Genomic DNA, 20,846 nt, shown 5'->3' on the forward strand with positions numbered 1-20,846 from the left:
AATATATATACTATATATACATATCTACTATATATACTTAATATATATGTACTATATACTAAATATATGTATAACTTAATATATATATATTATATATATACTTATATATATGTACTATATACTATATATACTTTTTTTTTTTATTATTTTTTTAAATTTTTTACCGGTTTAACCGGTCCGGTTCCGGTTTCCAAAATATTGGAACCGAACCGGTAAACCATTAAACGGTTAACCGGAACCGGTTAACCGGTTCTACCGGTTCCGGTTTCGGTTCCGGTTTAACCGGTTCGGTTACCGGTTAAAACCGGTAATGGCAAACCGGTTGCCAGGTCTAAAAAGGGGTGACTAAAAATTGCATAGAAAGGTGAGAAAAGACCTCAATGGAGTATAACTTTCTTCACTATATTAATAAAGATCTCTCGAGCGTCGGATTACAGAGGAAAACAAAAGCACGTCGAGTCGTCGACCGAACTTGAAAATAGGACTGTTCACCGGAGCTTGACGAACTTCACTAAACCCGAAACTGGTGGTTTCTCGAACTGTTTTGGGTGGGTGTCAATGGTGTTTAAAAGGTTGTTTTCCATGAGTTTATGGAGGTTAAAAATGAAAAGTTTATGGGGTACTTCATGATGTTTTCACGGGATTTGGGTAGTGGTTACATACTTAGTTTTAGTGGCTGTTTTGGGTGTTGGGTTCTACGTATATGTGTGTGTTTGATCTGTATATGAATTGGGGAGCAAGAAAATGGGTAAAGCCTATTGTGTGCGTGATGATTGCAGCTGATTTGCTGTGTGTATTGGCGGTTGATTATGATGATGTCGGCTCTATATTAAGTTTTTATCTTTAGCTATTTATAGTGTGTCTAGGTGTAGGGTTTTGAGTGTGCTCATTTTTTTTCTTTTTCCCAAAATGTCCATGTGTAAAAGATATCTTGGGAAGGAAGAATGAAATATTCCTTCCCTAAAATGTATTGTGTTTTTTGGGTGGAAGAGTGGAATTTTTCCAAGTGGCAATGCGCTATTGGTTCTATTTTTGATTTAATTGATAAAAATACTACTCCTAATTTTAAAAACAAGATTAAAAATAATCAGTTACTCGATACTCTTTTATTACAATTTTTAACTTGGAAATTAACTAAAAATAGATAAAAATGTATTTTTTGGAAACTTTTCTTTCTTTTGTCACAAATGAAAACAAAATATTATTGTATTCTAAAATGAGACTCTTTTTTTGCGATTTTCAAACTCTCTAATAAAAACCTACTAAAAAAGAAATAAAAGTTAAAAATGTCCAAGATTAGATTAAAAAAGAAAATTAATTAATAAGACAGTGAAAACGTCCCGGGAGGGTGAAAAATCACGTGTCTACATAGTTTTGTTCCTGTTTGTAGTTGTTTTAGTTATATTATGCATGCTTAATCTTAGATTAATCTTGTTTTAGTTTAGTTCTGTATTTGTTTTAGCTTTGTATGGAAGTTTAGATTAATCTTGTGCTTTAGGTCTAAATTTATTCACTTATATGTCATTAGATTAGTCACAGACTTAGATCAGATTAGATAATCTGTTAATCATATTTATGTACATTAGCTTCTTCTATGATTAGTTAGCCTGAATTAGTTTATGTAGGTTCTGTTTTGGTTAGTCATATGTCTATGGTTGCTTAAGTGTGATTTGTATGCTCAATGATGATTAAGCACACATACCTTAGGTCTGTAGCTTGCTTAGCTATATCACACATGTTCCTTTTGGCTAAGTTATGTATCAACTAGTTTGTAGTTTACTTAATCATGACTTTGAATGCTAATCACATATCAGTTTAAGTCTGTTATGTTCCACATGTCAGTTTATTTGAGATCTTGTTGTCATTAAAGTTCAGTACAATTACGTATGCCTGTTTGAATGCCTTATAGTTAAGATTATTGATGGATGTATCAGTTTTGTTTCGTCATGTATGTTGTTTCAGTTTGAAGTCTCTTTCTAGTAGCTAAGTATAAGCATGTTTGCATTTATGTGTTGTTTTGGTTGAGGATTGGTTGTTGATATCAGTTTGACATAAGCCTTATCACCCATTTAAGTCATCGCAACTTGGCATAACTATGACACATGAGTATACTGTTCAAAGAAATGAGTTTGGCATGATTAAGATTAGGCATATGAGTTTGTCTTCTGTTTCCACCTACTTGCAGCTAAACTGTTGGCCTTGTCTGCATTACTTGAACCTTTTAGGCATGAGTTCACATTCAAATATGACTTGTTTGATTAAAATAGCATGATTAATGACTTTAAGTGGCAATGTTTATCCATGCTGGCTCAATATGATTTCGCTAATGTCCTTGTTTGGCTTATGAGTTGACTTTGACAAATGTTGGCATTAATCAGAACTTACCTGATCCACTTAGCTAAACTAAGTTCAAATGGTTTCCTAACAAGTCCAAATATGGTTAAAAAGGTTTGAACTTAGTTGTAATCACCTAAAAGTATGTAGTAACTTCAAATAGACACATCTTTTGCTCTGTCATGTTATAACCAGTTTAAGTTAAGGTTCATTCAATAATTGTGTTAGTCTAATATAGGATAAACACCTACTTGCAATATACATGTATATGTTTGAGTTAGGTCATTTGACCTGGATTGAGTTTATTGTTTACATGTCTTAAATTCTACACATTGCCCATTAGTTTTAAATCAAATGCTTGACTCCAATGCAACATTATATGCATATTTAACTTGTGTGTCCAATACATGTCGTCAGCCTGTGATATTGCATGAATGAAGGTCTGAAAGTGGCATTCTAGGGTGATTTGTCTAAGATTAAATGTCCAGTTGTGTGTAATTTCCACCCCCCCCCCCCCCCCCCCCCCCTTTCTCTGCATTTGAGCATGACTCTTTTTTCTTTGAATATTGGTATGTGCCTCAGTTGCACTACATGAACTTGCAGTGTATCATTCCTTGGGTTCTGGACTTTAACTTATTCAAAGTGTCAATTATGATTGAGCTTTGTTTTCCCTAATTGTTAGATGTGTTGGGTTGTACCTTGACATGTTTGAGTTAGTCTATGTTTAGGCCTTCTTCCTTTGTTGTTTCCTCAGAATTGGGCTTGCTTGATTCCAAATTCATTTCTTTGTGTTTATAATTTGGGCTGGACACTTTCTTTTGCGTATATTAACTGCCTGAGTATATTAATACACATGTTTGTTTGTATAATTAGCATATGTGCATAATTAGTATATGTTGAATAAATAGTTAGGTTCTAGATACCGTCTAACCTTGAATTTCCTTTTTCCCTCTTTGTGTTGCATGTGAAAACAACATGGGCCATTTCCTGCCATTCGAAACCTGTTGGGCCTGAGGCCCAACTCTGATTTCTTGATCGAGTCTGAAATTGAAGAAATGATTGAAGGCCCAACCATGGGTGAAAATGGTCAACTGGTGGGCTTAGGTAGGCCCACCAGCCTATCCCTTTCTCTTTTTTTTAGCTACATATTATAAAGGCCAAAGTCATAGATGGACCAGTGAACTTGTTCTGATTTTCCGTTTAGATCCCTTAAATGAAACATTGACCATCTGGAATCTCGAACATAAAATAAAATGTGCCATTTGAACACCTCGTGCCAGCTGGGCACACGCGTGCAGCACAGTGCTTTAAACAGAGCGTGAGAGACCAAATGTTTTCTTTTTTAAAATTTTTAATCATTAAAAATTAATTTTAACAAAAACTCTATATTAAAATCTATTTAAATAATTAAAAAAATTGAAAAACCCAACCCATCCTCTCCGATAGCCCACTTCACAGCCGCCACTGCCTCTGCTGCCTCGGCCGCCCCCATCGCCGCCACTTCAAAATCTATTTAAACAAATCTCCGACGAAAAACGACTCCATTTTTTTAATTATTTAAATAGATTTTGAAGCGGCGGCGGTGGGGGCGGCCGAGGCAGCAGCTGCAGTGGCGGCGGTGAAGTGGGCTATCAGAGCAGATGGGTTGGGTTTTTAGATTTTTTTAAAATTATTTAAATAGATTTTAAAATTAATTTTTTTTGTTGACATGACTTATTTTTATTGGTCTATTTTTCCATGTCACAACAAGTATACTGCACGCATGTGCCAAGCTGGCACGAGGTGTTCAAATGGCATAGTTTATCTTATGTTCGAGGGTTCAGATGGTCAACGTTTCAGTTAGGGGGTCTAAATGGAAAATTAAGACAAATTCAGGGGTTCATCTATGACTTTGGCCTATTATAAACAACAGTTATACATATTGAAACCATTATGTATGGTAGAACTTAGGAAACACACCTAATTACTAGGAAGTCGCCTTAAATGATTTTCCAAACTCGGCTAAATTCTAAGTATAAGCATGAAAATGGGTAAATTAATTTTGTGACAAGTCTTTTCAAGTGCAAAACTGAATCAATAATATGGGTTAGTTAAATGGTTTTTGGGGCAAAAGCAAATCATATTTTTTGGGCCTTATGCCCCTTTGTGGAATTTGGAAACGAAACGAGCTAGTGTAAGGACAGTTTTTGGGCCTTAAGCCTACTACAGAACGCTTTAAATCAAAGTTAGATAACTGTTTTTTGCCTTTTGGGCCTTTATGAGAGTTGGACTGAGAAAACTAAAATGGGCAATTCTGCTTCTTTTGGGGTGGTCTTTAAATTTTGCTCCTCATATTTGTGGTCTTTAAATTTTACCCCTCATATTTGTGGTCTTTATGTTTTGCCCTTCGCTTGGATACCTAAGGTTCTGGGTTCGAACCCCTGCTCAGGCATAAAACTAAAAAGTAATTTGGTAAGACAGGGTTGGGGGGAGTATATGCCGGATCCGGCATAGAATCCTTAAAGAAAAACTAAAGTTATGCCGGAGGGGCATAACTTTTCCTTAAGACAGGCAGAACTTTTCCTCAAAAAACTATGTCTTATGGGGCAAACTTTTAATTAAGGTATAACCAAAAGTATACCCCATAAGGCAGAACTTTTTTCTTTAAGGCATAGACTTAGCCTTATAAGGCAAACTTTTAGTTATGCCTTAAGGAAAAGTTCCGTCTTATGGGGCATACTTTTAGTTATGTCTTATGGGACACTCTTTTAGTTAAGGCATATTTAAAAGTATGCCTCATAAGACGGAACTTTTCCTTAACGCATAACTAAAAGTTTGCCTTGAAAAGTAAAATAAAATAAAATATATGCCTCAAAGTAAAGTCTGCCCCCTCTGACATAACTTTAGTTTTTCCTTAAGGATTGTATGCCGGATCCGGCATACACTCCCCCAACCTTGCATTGCGATTTTTTTTTAATGCTTGAGCGGAGGTTAGAACCCAAAACTCAGGTATCCAAGCGAAGGACAAAGCTTAAAGACAACAAATATGAGGGGCAAAAATTAAAGACCACCCCAAAAGAAGGTCAATCCGCGCAAAAAAATGAACTAAAATTACTCGTATCGTTATGTAACGACGAAAAGTCTTATTTTGTGTAATGATCGATTTGGTGTGATCACGCCGTTGCCTTTTTTTTTCTTTCTCGTTTTGTCTTTGCATAAACTTAATAATTCTATTTTTTTTTGTTTTAACCTTCCCTTTATAGTAGGTTTTAGCTCGCACCCTACTTTTTTGCAGTTTTATCTTTTAGAGTGTTGATATGTGACATTCTATAATGAGGAGAAACGATACAATCTATTTAGATGTTGCATTCATCAAAACAGTACAGTACGATACAATATAACACAATACAATATAATATGAAGGTACGATACATTATGAAACAATACGTAACAATTATCCAAATAGTGTGTTAATCTACATCATGCCCATTATGGATGCGTCATGGTACACAACAACTATTAGAGAAACAGAAAACACAAAACAAAGGATTATATACGAGTAATTGCAAAGTCAAAACATACGATGATCATTTTTTCCTTTAAATTAAATGAAATTAAAGCGAGATGTTGGAAAAGCAATTTAAAAAAAAAAAAAACAGAGGGGAATCCAATATGGATAAGAGAATAACATAAGTAGCACTGTAATTTCAAGTAGATTCTAATATTGGTAAATAGAATCACATATTACCACAGCCATTTCAGTCTTATAGTATATAATTAGTATCTTCCTAATTTGGAATAGCAATTACTCCATGGTATAATAAGATCATGATCAATAGACAGTTGGAAATGAGTGTACCTCACCAAAAAAACAAATTGCTGCATTGAATGATATTAATTACCTTTTTATCCGTTTCTCTAATAAATAATTTTCCATTGATATAAAAGATAAAAAGGGTAAATTTATAAAGATTTATGACCAAAGAATCGAAAAAAGAGAAACATATTAGGAAAACTTTATCGGTAATATTTTCTTCAACACATTTTCCATAACGGTAGACCTAAGCAATATATAAAAAGAGTTATTCTCTGGGTAATTCTACTTGTGTATTATTTACTGCCTGAATCCTGATTTTTCTTTTTCTAGAGGAAACAACTTTCATGCTCTCATCACACAACATGATGGTATTCTTTTACTTACTTTCTGATTATTTTATATTGCTAAAATGTTACATGGTGAAAGTATGTATATCTCAGTAATTTATTAAGTTCAGCATCAAACTGTTCCCAGCATTTGTTTTCAAAACAATATTGTAAGAGTCGTGTGATTTTCTCCGTTTGTTGAGTTCGTCGAAGTTCAGTAATTTAAATTGCTGCTACTATATAATAGTATTCCGTTCTATCCTGGGAGAAATTAATCTGAAACCTCAGGCAATAGTGAAGAGATTAAATTCCTTAAGATTGTTATCTTCCCGTTTCCTTAATCAGATTTAATAAATGACAAAGTTTTTACATCTCCAAACCGAATACTAAACTAACTGATTTACTTGGTTTGAAGATTAAAACTTCACCGAGTAAATTTGTTGATCTAGTATTCGCTTTGAAAATATAAAAACTTCGTCGTTTATTTAAATCTTATTAAGAAACAAAAAAATAACAATTATATTGAGCATCACATATGCAAATATCAGTTGCAAGTGATGGAAAATAGTGGAAATATTCTATATCGTTGGCAACGTTGTTTTCTGTCTTGAAACCTGCAAAACATTATCTATTTCCTCATTATGGATATTTGGTTTATTTCTTGAAATCCCTCTCCTCTTTTACTTTACTCACCGGTTTATAGAATGGGAAGTCTTCTGGAAAGTAAGACTTTTTTCTTCTATATAAAACTTCATTACCTAGATTCTTTTATTTTGATTTTTCCTCTTAGCTGTCGATATATTGTTAATAATCAAATAAAGAAGAGAAAATGCTTATAACTTACTTGGAAAAGATATAAATAACATTAATAATGAAATTAAGGGGAAGAAAAACGGTACCATAAATTAAAAAAGGAATTGAGAGAGGTTTTAGGAGAAGAAATTAATGGTATTGATGATGGAAATCAATAAGGCTATTTTTAATATTCTGCAAAATTTAAGGTAAAATAATTATATAAAGAAAAAGACACAAAATCTTGGGTGTGGGGGTGGGGTGTTGACAGTACCGAAAAGGAAGGAATTAAGAAAGGTTTTAGGAGAAAGATCAGTGGTATTAATGATGAAATAAATAAGGCTATCTTTAACATTCAGCAAATTTTAAGGTAAAATAATTTTTAAATATACAAAATCTAGAACAAAAGATAAATACAAATCCTGGCTGATGAGAGGTGTCACTTCACTTTTTTTCCCCAACATTAATATATATGTATTAAAGCGAGATTTAGGGGAAAGAGAAAATGAAATTCCCATACGGATAAATAGATTACCATATTAAGTAGCACTGTAATTTCAGCGTAGATTCTAATGTGGATAAGTAGAATCACATATTACCACTGCCATTTCAGTAAGATCATCAATAGACAGTTGGAAATGAGTGTACCTCACCAAAAATGGAGTACCTTTTTATCCATTTCTCTAGTAAATAATTTTCCATTAATGTAAAAATTAAAAAAAGAAATGCACAACTAGAGAAACATATTAGGAAAACCTTATAGATAAGATTTTATTTTCCATAAATTTTTTGGTAAATAATTTTATTTTCCATAAGGGTACACCAAAACTATATTATAAAAGAAAGTGTTAATCTCTGGTTAATTCTATCAACTTGTCTTGGTAACGGCCTGATTTCTGTTTTTCTAGAGGAAACAACTTTCCTGCTGTCATCGCAAAACAATATGGTATTCTTTTGCTTACTTTCTGATTATTTTATATTGCAAAATGTTACATGTCGAAGTACGTATATCTCAGTAATTCATGATTTCTAAAATTTGAATGAGAAATTCATGGTTCATGGAATCTCTTCAAGATTATACGCGAGAAAACAGCTTTTGAGTATGAATAATTATATTCAGCACTACATATGCAAATATCAGTGGCAAGTGATAGAAAATAGTGGAAATATCCTATATTTTTGCATCAATGTGGACAAAGTTTTGATACAATTTCCTTTTTTGCATAGCACGAGTGTTCGGGTTTTAACGTTGTATATCAATTTTCGCTTGTTCAATTCACTTTTGGAAAATGATGCTATAATTTAAATGACAGGCTGATGAAAGATCTGAAGAACAGAAGAGAATTGACGAATGGCTTCCCGTAACTTCTTCAAGGAATGCAAAATGGTGGTATTCAACATTCCACAATGTCACTGCTATGGTTGGAGCCGGTGTCCTCAGTCTTCCTTATGCTATGGCTGAACTTGGATGGTACGTAAAACTTGTCAGAGATTTATTTGTCAGTAGAAAATATAGTGTAATTTCTGTTATGATTCATTTCTTTTGGATGTAATTTAATTTCAGGGGACCTGGTGTAACGGTGCTGGTGATATCTTGGGTTATTACTTTGTACACTTTATGGCAAATGGTTGAGATGCACGAAATGGTTCCAGGGAAACGTTTCGATAGATATCATGAGTTGGGCCAATATGCTTTTGGGGAAAAACTGGGGCTATGGATCGTCGTGCCCCAACAGCTAATTGTAGAAGTTGGTGTTGACATTGTTTATATGGTGACTGGGGGAAAATCACTCATGAAGGTCCATGATTTATTGTGCAAAAACGATTGCACAACTATGAAACTTAAACACTTCATCATGATCTTTGCCTCTGTCCATTTTCTCCTCGTCCATCTTCCCAACTTAAATTCCATATCTGGTGTGTCTTTGGCCGCTGCTGTCATGTCTTTAAGGTATCGAATAATATTACTGAGTAGTACTATTATCTATTCCTTTCTTTAGATTAATTTTACACAATACCGAAAGACCTCTTAAAGTTGGTGTGTTTTATTCAAATCCCTTATGTGCTTAGTATTTTTAGAATTGTTAACCCCTCAAATAATAACTAATTCTAGCTATCCCCAGTACTTGGCTTTTTCTATAAGCGTTATATATCCCCTTAAAAAAAAAATGGGAAAAGAAGGAAAATTTGGTAGGTGTACTTTAATAGAGGAATAGAGAAGATATAAGGAAAGAGCTATTGGAATGGCTAAATATAAAAGAAAATGGTATTTTATATTATTTCTATTTTACAATTTCACGCGCAACCTTCATTTGAAATCACTTGGAAAATAGAAAAGCCAAGTAGAGGAGGTAATTGAGACCGGTTATTGTTTGAGGGAATAACAATTATAGAAAAGTCAAAAGCTAAATACGAGAATTAGGACTAAATTTAGAAGGGTCTTTTGGGTATTTTGCCTAATTTTAAGTACTGTCTTCCTGACTATTATTGTCTGTGTGACAATTTAGTTACTCTACAATAGCCTGGGCGGCTGCAACTAAGAAGGGCGTGCAGTCGGATGTGGATTATAGCTTAAGCGAGAAAACCAATTTGGGAGCTGTTTTCAACTTTTTCAGCGCGTTGGGAGATGTGGCTTTTGCTTACGCGGGTCATAATGTGGTGTTGGAGATACAAGCTACGATTCCTTCAACACCCGAGAAGCCTTCTAAAGGACCAATGTGGAGGGGTGTCGTTGCTTATATCATTGTTGCTGTGTGTTATTTCCCTGTTGCTCTTATTGGCTATTGGGTGTTCGGGAATTCAGTGCAAGACAACATTCTCATCTCTTTGAATAAACCTACTTGGCTCATTGTCATGGCTAACCTATTTGTTGTTGTCCATGTTATTGGGAGCTATCAGGTACTTACTGAAACATTATTAATTCGTGTCTATACTGATCTAAGTTAGAATGTTTTGCTTATGGTAATATTAAGCCTAACGCAACATTGTTGATCGTGAAATGTTTTGTAGGTCTTTGCGATGCCTGTGTTTGACATGGTTGAGACCATGCTTGTTAAGAAACTTAGGTTCAGGCCTACTTGGTACTTGCGATTTATTACGAGAAACATCTATGTTGGTAAGAAATTAAAGTTGGCTTTCATCTTATCCTGAATGACAATTAAACTAGTTTTGCTATAACAAATGTTTTAATTGCAGCTTTAACAATGTTTATCGGAATGGCCGTCCCTTTCTTTGGTGGACTTTTGGGATTCTTTGGAGGATTTGCTTTTGCCCCAACAACTTATTTTGTAAGTGCTTTTTCCAAATCCTATAGTATTATTTTCCTTGTCACATTCTGCCCTTAATGATACTTTGTTTGTTTTGTTGTCCAGCTTCCCTGCATTATGTGGCTTGCTATCTTCAAACCAAAGAGGTTCAGTCTCTCTTGGATTATTAACTGGGTATGATACAAATCAGTCTAATCATTCACGTTTTCAAATTTTTGATTATTAATTCATAATGATAACTGATTAAAATGATGCTATAATGACAGATTTGCATAATTTTGGGAGTTCTGTTGATGATTTTAGCACCAATTGGCGCCATGAGATCCATCATCTTACAATCCAAGGGCTTCAAATTTTTCGCTTAGGGGAAGATTTAATCTGTTTCTTAAATTGAAGTTTGTTTTATCCTAAATTATATTTGATGAATTCTTAGCAAGGATGCTTTTGTGTGTAGTTACCAAAAAAAAAAAAAGGATGCTTTTGTGTGTTTCGACTTTGCACTTTTTATAGTACAAATTTTCACAAATCAATGTCTGTGTTATGATTAATATTTATGATTATGAACATCTAGCTAGCTAGTTTGCAGTTGACATTCTTGGCCGGGTTCCTTTTCAGTTTGTGAACTTGCAGTTGAAACGTAATGTATGTAACTCAAACAAGTGTACAACGGCATCGATCATTTGTATCGATGTCTTTTATTGCTATAGGTATATGTTAATTTAGATAACATTGTATACGGTAAAAACCGGATATGCGTTGAACCGGTGGGACCTGGAACCTAGGGAAGAAGGGGACAAGAACGTGCATGAAGACTTTCGTTCTGAATCGGAGGAACGCCCAAACCGAGGCCAAGGTCGGGGCATCATTTGGTCCGGTTTCCTTCATGGCCGAGTTGGTCGTTGCCGTTGGTCCGTTTGGTCGTTGCCGTTAGTCCGTTTGATCGTGGCCGGCGGTCCGGGAGATCCGTTGCGCGGTTGCCACGCATCGATAACGTCCTGTCATGTTCAACTGCCAACCGTACGGGTGTCAGATCGTACGGTCAACCTAATCCAACCTAACCCAACTCAGAGCTTTTTCATTATTATTTTATTGTTCATGTTGTATGAAGCCCATGGGGCAATACTATAAATAAGGGACATTGTTCTCCTCTTAAAGGGTTGGCTCCTTAACACCAAGAACACTCTTTTTGTACTAGAAATATATACAAATCTCTCTCATTATCGTGTGCAATCCGAATTCGTTGTGTTCATCTCTATTGCATTTCTTCAATCAAGTAACACACATTTACTAGTAAACATACGAGTCTATAACAAACCATCAATTATTAGTTGCTTCTTCATAATACATTCATATATTTCTTTTCTCTACCAAAGGGATTCAAGGCATAACCACATATCCTATACCTCACCCACAAATTTAATTGATTATTCAAATTCGAGGTAAACAAACATTTTATAACATAACATGAAAGATTGGCTCATAGAAAACATGATTTTTATAGAAAATATTTGTGATAGAGAGATCTGTCTTGTAGTCGAGTTTTCCTCTTCATCTACTCTCCATTTCCTTAAATTCCTATTTAGATGGGTTATACCCGTTCAATTTTAGCAGAGGTCGTTTAAATTTAATTAACTAAATAAGACTATTAATACAATATCTATTTCCATATATGTACTCCCAAAAAGGGATCAATCCATCAATAGCAACATATTTCTGAATTTTAATTGATTACGTTTTATTATTAACAAAACATAAGCAATCCTACGATAATTGAGCCCGTGAATTAGTATTACTCTTCTAATTTTTGTTTTTGCCACCAACAGATATGACTGCTTTAATTAGAAAACATATACACCAAGACACATTTAGAATCGTCGTGAAAATAAACTATGAATTAGTAAAATTAATTACGTTAAGTAAAACAAATTTCGATTACATGAATAACAAATTTGGAAGGCTAATGTTGTAGGATTGCGGATGTCTTGTTATTATTAGAACATTGATTAATGATAAATTCAGAAATATGTTGCTAGAATTGAGGAAATCCCCCTTGTTTTGGGAGAAAGTATATGAAAATATCTCTTGCTAGAATTGAGTATTAATCATGGTTAAGATGCTCATATAGTTAATTAATCTGAACCACTTATTTAATATTCCGTGCCTTGGATTTTGTAATTACAAGTTCTCCGTCGAACAAATTTTTGTCTTTTTTTTTTTTTTTTTGGTGTTATGGGCAAGTCCCGCAAGCTATCCTTTTAACATGATATGTATGGGTGTATATGAATCGGGTTAGTTCGGATTTTTTAAAGATCAATCTAAACTAATTGCATCGGGTTTTTAAATCTATAAACCAAATCAAACCAAACCAACAAAAGTCGAGTTTTCTCGATTTTTTCGGGTTGCTAGAGTTTTTCGGATTTTTTCCAATAAAGTCTTCATACAAAACATATAACTTATATTTCAAATATTTCTTTAGTCCTAGTAAGATACGACTATCTAATTAAGATATTCATTAAGAAAAAAACACAAACCGTGAGATGAGAAATGAACTACACTAAAATATTCAACGAAAAAAATTAATGAAATTGCATAAAATAAAATGATCATAATCTAAAAGTGCTAAGTCATGCTACAATAAATACGACTAATTAGAAAATGATCATAATCCAAAAGTACTAAGGCCTCATTTGTTTGCACTTAATGGGGGTCTGAATCTAAAAGATTCAGATCTCAATCCATTAAATGCATTTATTTTTATTAAAATTTAGTCACTTAATACATCTTAAGAGGTCTAATTCGGTCAGATCCTCAACAGAGTCTAAAAATCATTCAGACCCTTTGTTTCTTTTATTTTTTTAATGTTAAATTCGACCGAGCATTAGACTTTGTCTTCTTTTCCAATTTTCTTCGAGTAGAAACACAAATCATTAAGGATCCTAAACTTGCCTCTTCATCTCATCTCTCTTCTGTATTGTCGGGCCAGTAGAAATAATACACATTCAACCTCTGAAACAAAGAAAGCAAGAAAAAATCTGCATAGAATTCATTGCCAGAAAAATTACAATTAAATCTGCTTAATGGACCCTTCTTCCCAAATCTGCATAGAATCTGCATTATTGACCCTTCTTCCCAATCATCACTCCTCCAATGGCCAAAGAAATTACAATTAAAATTCATTGGCAGAAAATTTACATCAATGGCATATAATCAACTACCAATACATGCTAAACAACCACGAACAAGATCTAGAAAGCCCACCCACAACCACCTTGAGAGTGGTGATCTTTTATTGAGTTATAACGGCAAAAATGGTGGGTCTGTTAATGAGAGTAGGTGGTTATATGAATTCTGTGAATTAAGAAAATAAAAAAAAATATTGTATCAATTTCTTCTTTTTCGGCTTTGAAATTTAAGATTAGAGAATGATTTTAGTGGAATCTGAAGGTTCAAATTTGCTGGTGAATTACTCGAGGGTTACAGCAGTGGAAATGTTTCGATATCATTGGTGTTGAAAATAGTTCAAAGCTCTTTTTTTTTTTTATTTTTTTTATTTTTTATAATTATGTTTATTAAATATTTGGTCCCAATTTATGTGTTAACTTTCAAATTTCAAGAGTCAAGTTTGATTTTACTGCATTTTTTTTTATATATTTTTAAATATTGTGAACTGTTAATTATTGTGGCATATAGTATTTCTTATTTAGTTTTGAAATATGTTTAAAAAAAATTGAAAAAAATAATTAAAGATTCTATGACTGAATTTTCTATCAAATTAAGAAATTTGACTTTCGAAATTTGAGTTGTACCACATAAATTGGGACAGAGGGAGTAATAATTTGAAAATAAAATGAAATTAGGTTCATTCAGATGTTAAAACAAACAGTCTTAATTATGTAACATTCAGATGTAGAGATAACATCTTAATCATTCAGATTTAAACATCTTAATCTTAATGAAAACAAATACAGCCTAAGTCATGATAAAATAAGTACGGCTAATAAGTGCTAATTACATGACTAGATATTAAAGAAAAGATAAAATTAAGTTATGTATTTTTACTTTCTAAACTAATATAAAACTAAAGAATGAATATCAACATTATTGTCATTCGAGTGTTAGATATGAATTACTTTTGTTAGCATTAGTATTGATTTGATTTTTGTTGAGTTTTATTTGAATTACTAATATCATTGGGCTATAAAATTTATTGGACCATTCAAAATTCTAATTCCCAGCTTGAAATAATATGTTAAAAGATAAAAAACTATGAAAAGTTAAAGAAACATTTATAAATTACATTATAAATAAATATTTTTATGTATAAAATATGTTTGAAATTTTATAAATGTAATGTCGGGTTGGTTTGATTCGGTTTGACTTTTTTTAGTTAAAACCAAACCAAACCAATAGTGTTCGTGTTTTTCTTTTTAAAACCAAACCAAGTCAAATCAAACTACTAATCGGGTTTTTGTTCGTTTTTTTCTTTGTTTGATTCGGATTATCGGTTTGGTGTGGTTTGTCGGTTTGCTTTGTCCACCCCTACTTTTTATATGATAATGTGTATACCACTCTTAATTTTGACAAATCACTCTCTCCGTCTCAATTTATTTATCATAGTTACTAAAAATCGTTGTGTCAAATTATTTTTCATTTTAGAAATTAATTTACAAATTTTGTCATTAATGGAGATGACACATAAATAGAGTAAACATCTAATGGAGAGAAATTATAACTCAGATATAAATAAGAACAAAGTAGTCAAATACTCCTCTCAATTAATATTTCTTAAGGAGTATGTAAAAAAAGAAAAACAACAATAATTTGAGACGGAGGTTGCATGTTTCGGCAAAGTTGTTGAAATCAATGTCTCTTTCAATTTTCCATAAAAATTCAAAAACTTGGTCAAATACGTTATTAATAATTCTACGATGTCTCTATCTAATTTCCGTAAAAATTCAACAGCGTAAAACTTTAAACTTTTCACATAAATAGGAAAAGAAAAGGGATGTGCATTATCTCCGGGAAATGAGCTGATATCGTTTCCATTTCCGGTACCATTACAACCGTAAAGGTAAAATATAATAATCCCAACAATGGTAGTAATGTATCTTTATTTAATTTAATCTGAACCTTTGAAATTAAACTAGGCCATGTGTGGCATAGAGGAAATGAAGAGTATGTTAAATAGAGAGTCACGTTCGGACTTCAAAAACAAAATATTTTCGATACATTTCCTATAAGTGTGAGAACTTTTTTGTCTTGGGAGATTAACCTGTGTTATGGTTACAACTTGGGATTTCATAATCACAACTAGTTGCAATTCTGGCTTCAATATTCATACCTTTTTTATCACATTATTCATCAGAATTTTATTCATAGCCTTCATCACTCAACAATATGGTTGACACATCTGACAGAAATGCGGTATTCTTCACTTAATTTCAGATTAACTTTTTTTGTATTGCAATCGCGTTAGCGTTTAAAATTGTGTGTATCTATGTAATTTTGTTAGAGTATATCTCTTGCAACTTTTAGAATGCATGAGAATTCATGGTTAATGGAATCTTCTTAGGAGATTGCACCTGAACACAACCAAAAAAAAAAAAAAAAAAGAAGCTTTATAGCCAAAACAATTAGTATTATATAGGAGTATTATGCAAATAGCAGTTGCAAGGGATGGAAACTATTAATGGGAATTATCTTATGATATAACTTTGTGCATAGCATAATGTTTGATTTACTCTTTCAATGGGGCTCTAATTTAAATGACAGGTTGATGAAAGATCTGAAGAAGAAAGGAAGATAGACGAATGGCTTCCCATCAGTTCTGCTAGGAATGCAAAATGGTGGTATTCAGCATTCCACAATGTTACTGCTATGGTTGGTGCTGGTGTCCTCGGTCTTCCTTATGCCATGGCAGAACTCGGATGGTACGTATATCTATCTATATCATAGGTTATGCAATGATATTAACTTTTTGTATACTTTAATTTCTATTTTATATAATACATGTACTGCACGTCGAATTTGGCCGTAATTACAGGGGACCTGGTGTTGCACTTATGTCCGTATCTTGGGTTATAACTTTATACACTTTATGGCAAATGGTTGAGATGCATGAAATGGTTCCAGGGAAACGTTTCGATAGGTATCACGAACTAGGGCAGCATGTTTTTGGTAAAAAACTCGGCCTATATATCGTGGTGCCTCAACAGCTGGTTGTTGAAGTTGGCCTCGACATTGTCTATATGGTGACCGGAGGAAAATCATTCCAGAAGATCCATGATTTAGTCTGCAATGAAAATTGCGTAGATATCAAACTCACCTACTACATCATGATATTTGCCTCTGTCCATTTTGTGCTTTCTCATCTTCCCAATTTCAATGCCATATCTGGTGTCTCTTTGATAGCAGCTATCATGTCCTTAAGGTATCAAAATTACTTTCTTTAGCTTATCGTTCTTGTTTCATTAAATATTTAGGCATAATTACATTTTTGGACCGCTCAAAAAATAGTATCTTGTAAATGTATAGGTTACATAAATATACATAATCAGTATTCATGTTTTGTATATTTTGGCTACTGCACGTAATTAATTTCGGCACGACGGGTCAAAAATGAAAAAAAGCCCTAATATTTAGGACATTGCACTACCATCTTTCTTTTATTTATATAATTATGTCTTCAACAGTTACTGTACAATTGCTTGGGTGGCTTCAATTGAAAAGGGTGCGCAACCAGATGTCGATTATAGTTACAAGGCTGAAAACACAGGTGAAGCTATTTTCAACTTTTTCAGTGGATTGGGAGAAGTGGCATTTGCATATGCGGGTCATAATGTGGTGTTGGAGATACAAGCTACTATCCCCTCAACACCCGAGAAGCCTTCGAAAGGACCTATGTGGAAAGGAGTCTTTGTTGCTTACGTTATTGTGGCTCTATGTTACTTCCCTGTTGCTATGATAGGCTATTATATATTTGGGAATTCAGTCTCAGACAACATTCTCATCTCTTTGAACAAACCTACTTGGCTCATTGTCCTTGCTAATGCCTTTGTTGTTATCCACATCATTGGGAGCTATCAGGTGTGATATGGCGTTTCGTTCTTGTCTTAATTTAAATATTTACATTTTACCTGACGAAATGTGCTTCATTTGTGCTATTCTAGCTCTATGCAATGCCGGTGTTTGACATGGTTGAGACATACCTTGTAAAGAATCTTAGGTTCAAGCCAACATGGTACTTGAGATTTTTTACCAGAAACATTTATGTGGGTAAGTTTGTTTCCTGCATTTGCCCATACAATAAAAATTTGAAATAGAAACCTCTGGTGGCACTAGTCTTGTTGCTTTTGGTTGAGCATATCGTAATGCCTTTGGTCTTATTGTAGCTTTCACAATGCTTGTTGGAATCATTTTCCCTTTCTTTGGAGGGCTTCTTGGATTCTTTGGAGGATTTGCTTTTGCTCCTACAACATATTTTGTAAGTTTCCTTTTCACCCCTACCGTTTCTTTTGTTTCCCTTGTTTTTTGGTTTGCATACTTTGTAGCGGTGGATGTAAGGGGTTCGACTGAATTCCCTTGTTAGGCGCAAGTAGGAGAAAAATAAATTTTTTGGTTATGTTTAAGTTGTTGAATCTCCTTGACATGAGGGAAGATTCTAGCACAGTAGCCGAGGGAGTTCAAAAATTGGATCCCAAATGTGACGTTCTTGTACTCCTTATGAATTTCTGGCTCTGCCACTGAGTGTTGATAGAGAACTTGATAGCCTGCCCTAACACTATATAATTTTTTCCTTTCTTCAGCTACCTTGTATCATGTGGCTTTCAATCTACAAACCAAAGAAATGGGGTCTCTCTTGGACTACTAACTGGGTATGCTGCAACTTTATTCTGCTGTCGATATTTTCAATTTTCTGATTCTGCATTATTTAAGCTTAAAACTGCAACTAATCGGACAAATTATGACAGATTTGCATAATACTGGGAGTCATGTTGACTGTTTTAGCACCAATCGGCGGCTTAAGAACCATCATTGTCCAATCCAAGGACTACACATTTTTCTCTTAGGTGTCTTTCCATCTCTTAGGCGTCTTTCCATACCTTAGTATAATCTTTTGTATCATTAAAGTCCAAGAAAAGAGTGGTAATTCTGGCAAATATTGAAGTCTCATTATGTTTACATTGAATGGAAGTGTGTAAAAGAGACTTTCTGGCAACATACTGCTTTCTTGTGTTTGGACTTCGAAACTACTTTTTGGACACACTGTTCTGTTTCTTCTAGAGCAATGTAATAAATGTCATTTTACTATCAAAAGCCTTTTTAAAATGGCAACTTTAAACGGGTAATTCGCAGAAATGTCCTTATTTTGGGGTGATTTTTAATTTTTGTCCATTAAATTAGTGATCTTTAATTTTTGTCCTTCGTTAGAACTCCTTGGTTTCAGGTTCGAACTTTCGCTCAGTAAATTATTAAAAAAAATCGCAAGGCAAAGTTTTGCATGCTTCAGGCATCAAACTCTATATTAAGGAAGAGTTTTGGGCAAAACTCTACCTTAAGACAGAATTAGATAGAATTTTGGGCAAAATTCAGCCTTAAGGTAGAATTAGGCAAAATTTTGAAGGCAAAACTTTGTCTTGTGAAATTTCTTCTTTTTTTTATTTAGCTGGGGTTCGAACACAGAACTTCGAGGTATTAGGCGAAGGGCAAAAATTAAAGATCAGCAATTTGAGGGACAAAAATTAAAGACCAGCCCAAAAGAAGGACAAATCCGCGCAAAAAAATGACTTGAAACATATAAGAGCCGAGATAAAATTGTCCAACGCAGTATTCGAAACTGAAATTTCTGTTAACACAAGATGCATAAGAGTTTGGCCTTAAATTGGTACATAGCCGAGAGTCTACACTCTACATAGACTTTATATCAACCATTAATCAAATATAACATTAATGAAGTATAACATTCACATTTTAAAATTAACAGTTGGAAATTAAAAAAAAAAAAAAAACACACTTGAGTTTTGAACATGTGAGCCAACTAAACTTAAACCAGTTTGTTATTACAAAATACAAAATGGTTCCTTTCCTTATTGTTCTCAACCAGTTGGCTCCCTCGAGTTAAATCCTATGATGATCTGCCCCTTCTCACAACAGTAGTTAGAAAATCTAATTTGCTGCGCCCACATACTTGTCTGAATTAAGATGGTTCTTAAATGTTTATCACATGTAATTTCCCAGTAATTAGGTTGTCGTATTAACCTTTTAACAACTTTATTTAGTTGTAATTTGAACAGCCCATCTTGGGACCACCCTATACCAAATTTTGCACCGTCTCCTAACAAATCCCAATAAACAGTATTAGATAATAAGATTGAAAATAAATAAACGGAAAAGGCTCAAATATGCCATCAAACTATTGAAAATGACTAATTTATGCAATCATCAATAGTTTGGCTCATTTATACCATCGAACTATATGAAATGACTCATTTATGCCACTCATCAATAGTTTGGCTCATTTATGCCATCGCTCATTACCAAAATGACTCATCCATGTCATTTTTCATTAACGCTAGTTTTATAATACCAGATATGATACGTGACCTCCAATTAGATTATGGTTGTGGGTGGGTCAGGTGTATGGGTCGTATTTTTTATTGGGAAAATAACACTGTATGACCATTTGGATAAAATTATTACCCGGATTACCCCCTTTTTTATTCATTACGCGCGTTAGCCGATAGTCTACAGGCTATGCCGGCGCCGGATCTCGCTATAGCCGGTCATCTCCTTCATCCTAGGTCGCCGATTTGCTACGCCGGCGCCGAATCTCGAATAGAGAGGTCATCTCCTCACTGGAACCGCTGGCGACGGGAAGTTGGATCAGCGGCAGCGATGGAGAAGCAGTACCGTCGCCGATGACTCTGCACTTCTGCTTCTTGCCATCGCCGTCACCGATGGTGCGCCGTCGCCAGATCTATGGTTCCGTAAGTGTTTAAACACCTCATATACACTATTATACACTTTTATACAGTGTAGAAATGTGTATAAATACCCTTTATACATTATGTATAAACTTGTATAAATTTGTATAATATTGTATACTAATCTTATACATTATTATACACTTTTATACTAGGTGTATACATTATCTGCCGTAGGTGTATAAAGTTATATATTATTGTATAAAGGTGAATATTCAAGTTGGGCTGTGTAATTGAAAATATTTATGAATATGTAATTTTAACTCATAAATTGTTTATAAGTGAAATTTCCCCTTTTTTATTTATTTGAGATTTAAAACGAGTTGGTTTAATTAAATGATGTAGACCT

General features: G+C 33.7%; 2 protein-coding genes across 2 annotated transcripts; both read left to right on the forward strand.

The window, feature by feature from the left end:
* The first annotated feature begins 8,077 nt into the window (after positions 1 to 8,077).
* On the forward strand, positions 8,078 to 11,504 carry LOC132622363 (lysine histidine transporter 1-like). The gene is made up of 8 exons (XM_060336963.1): positions 8,078 to 8,194; positions 8,562 to 8,719; positions 8,813 to 9,199; positions 9,756 to 10,146; positions 10,258 to 10,363; positions 10,444 to 10,535; positions 10,620 to 10,688; positions 10,781 to 11,504. The coding sequence occupies exons 1-8, from the start codon at positions 8,192 to 8,194 to the stop codon at positions 10,877 to 10,879; spliced, it is 1,305 nt and encodes a 434-aa protein (XP_060192946.1). The 5' UTR covers positions 8,078 to 8,191; the 3' UTR covers positions 10,880 to 11,504.
* A 4,141-nt stretch (positions 11,505 to 15,645) lies between these two features.
* Positions 15,646 to 18,855, forward strand: LOC132623317 (lysine histidine transporter 1-like). Its single transcript, XM_060338054.1, has 8 exons — positions 15,646 to 15,938; positions 16,287 to 16,444; positions 16,558 to 16,944; positions 17,207 to 17,600; positions 17,684 to 17,789; positions 17,906 to 17,997; positions 18,320 to 18,388; positions 18,485 to 18,855. The coding sequence occupies exons 1-8, from the start codon at positions 15,912 to 15,914 to the stop codon at positions 18,581 to 18,583; spliced, it is 1,332 nt and encodes a 443-aa protein (XP_060194037.1). The 5' UTR covers positions 15,646 to 15,911; the 3' UTR covers positions 18,584 to 18,855.
* Positions 18,856 to 20,846: the final 1,991 nt, after the last annotated feature.

This window comes from Lycium barbarum, chromosome 12 (assembly GCF_019175385.1).
Source record: "Lycium barbarum isolate Lr01 chromosome 12, ASM1917538v2, whole genome shotgun sequence".
Lineage (NCBI taxonomy): Eukaryota > Viridiplantae > Streptophyta > Magnoliopsida > Solanales > Solanaceae > Lycium > Lycium barbarum.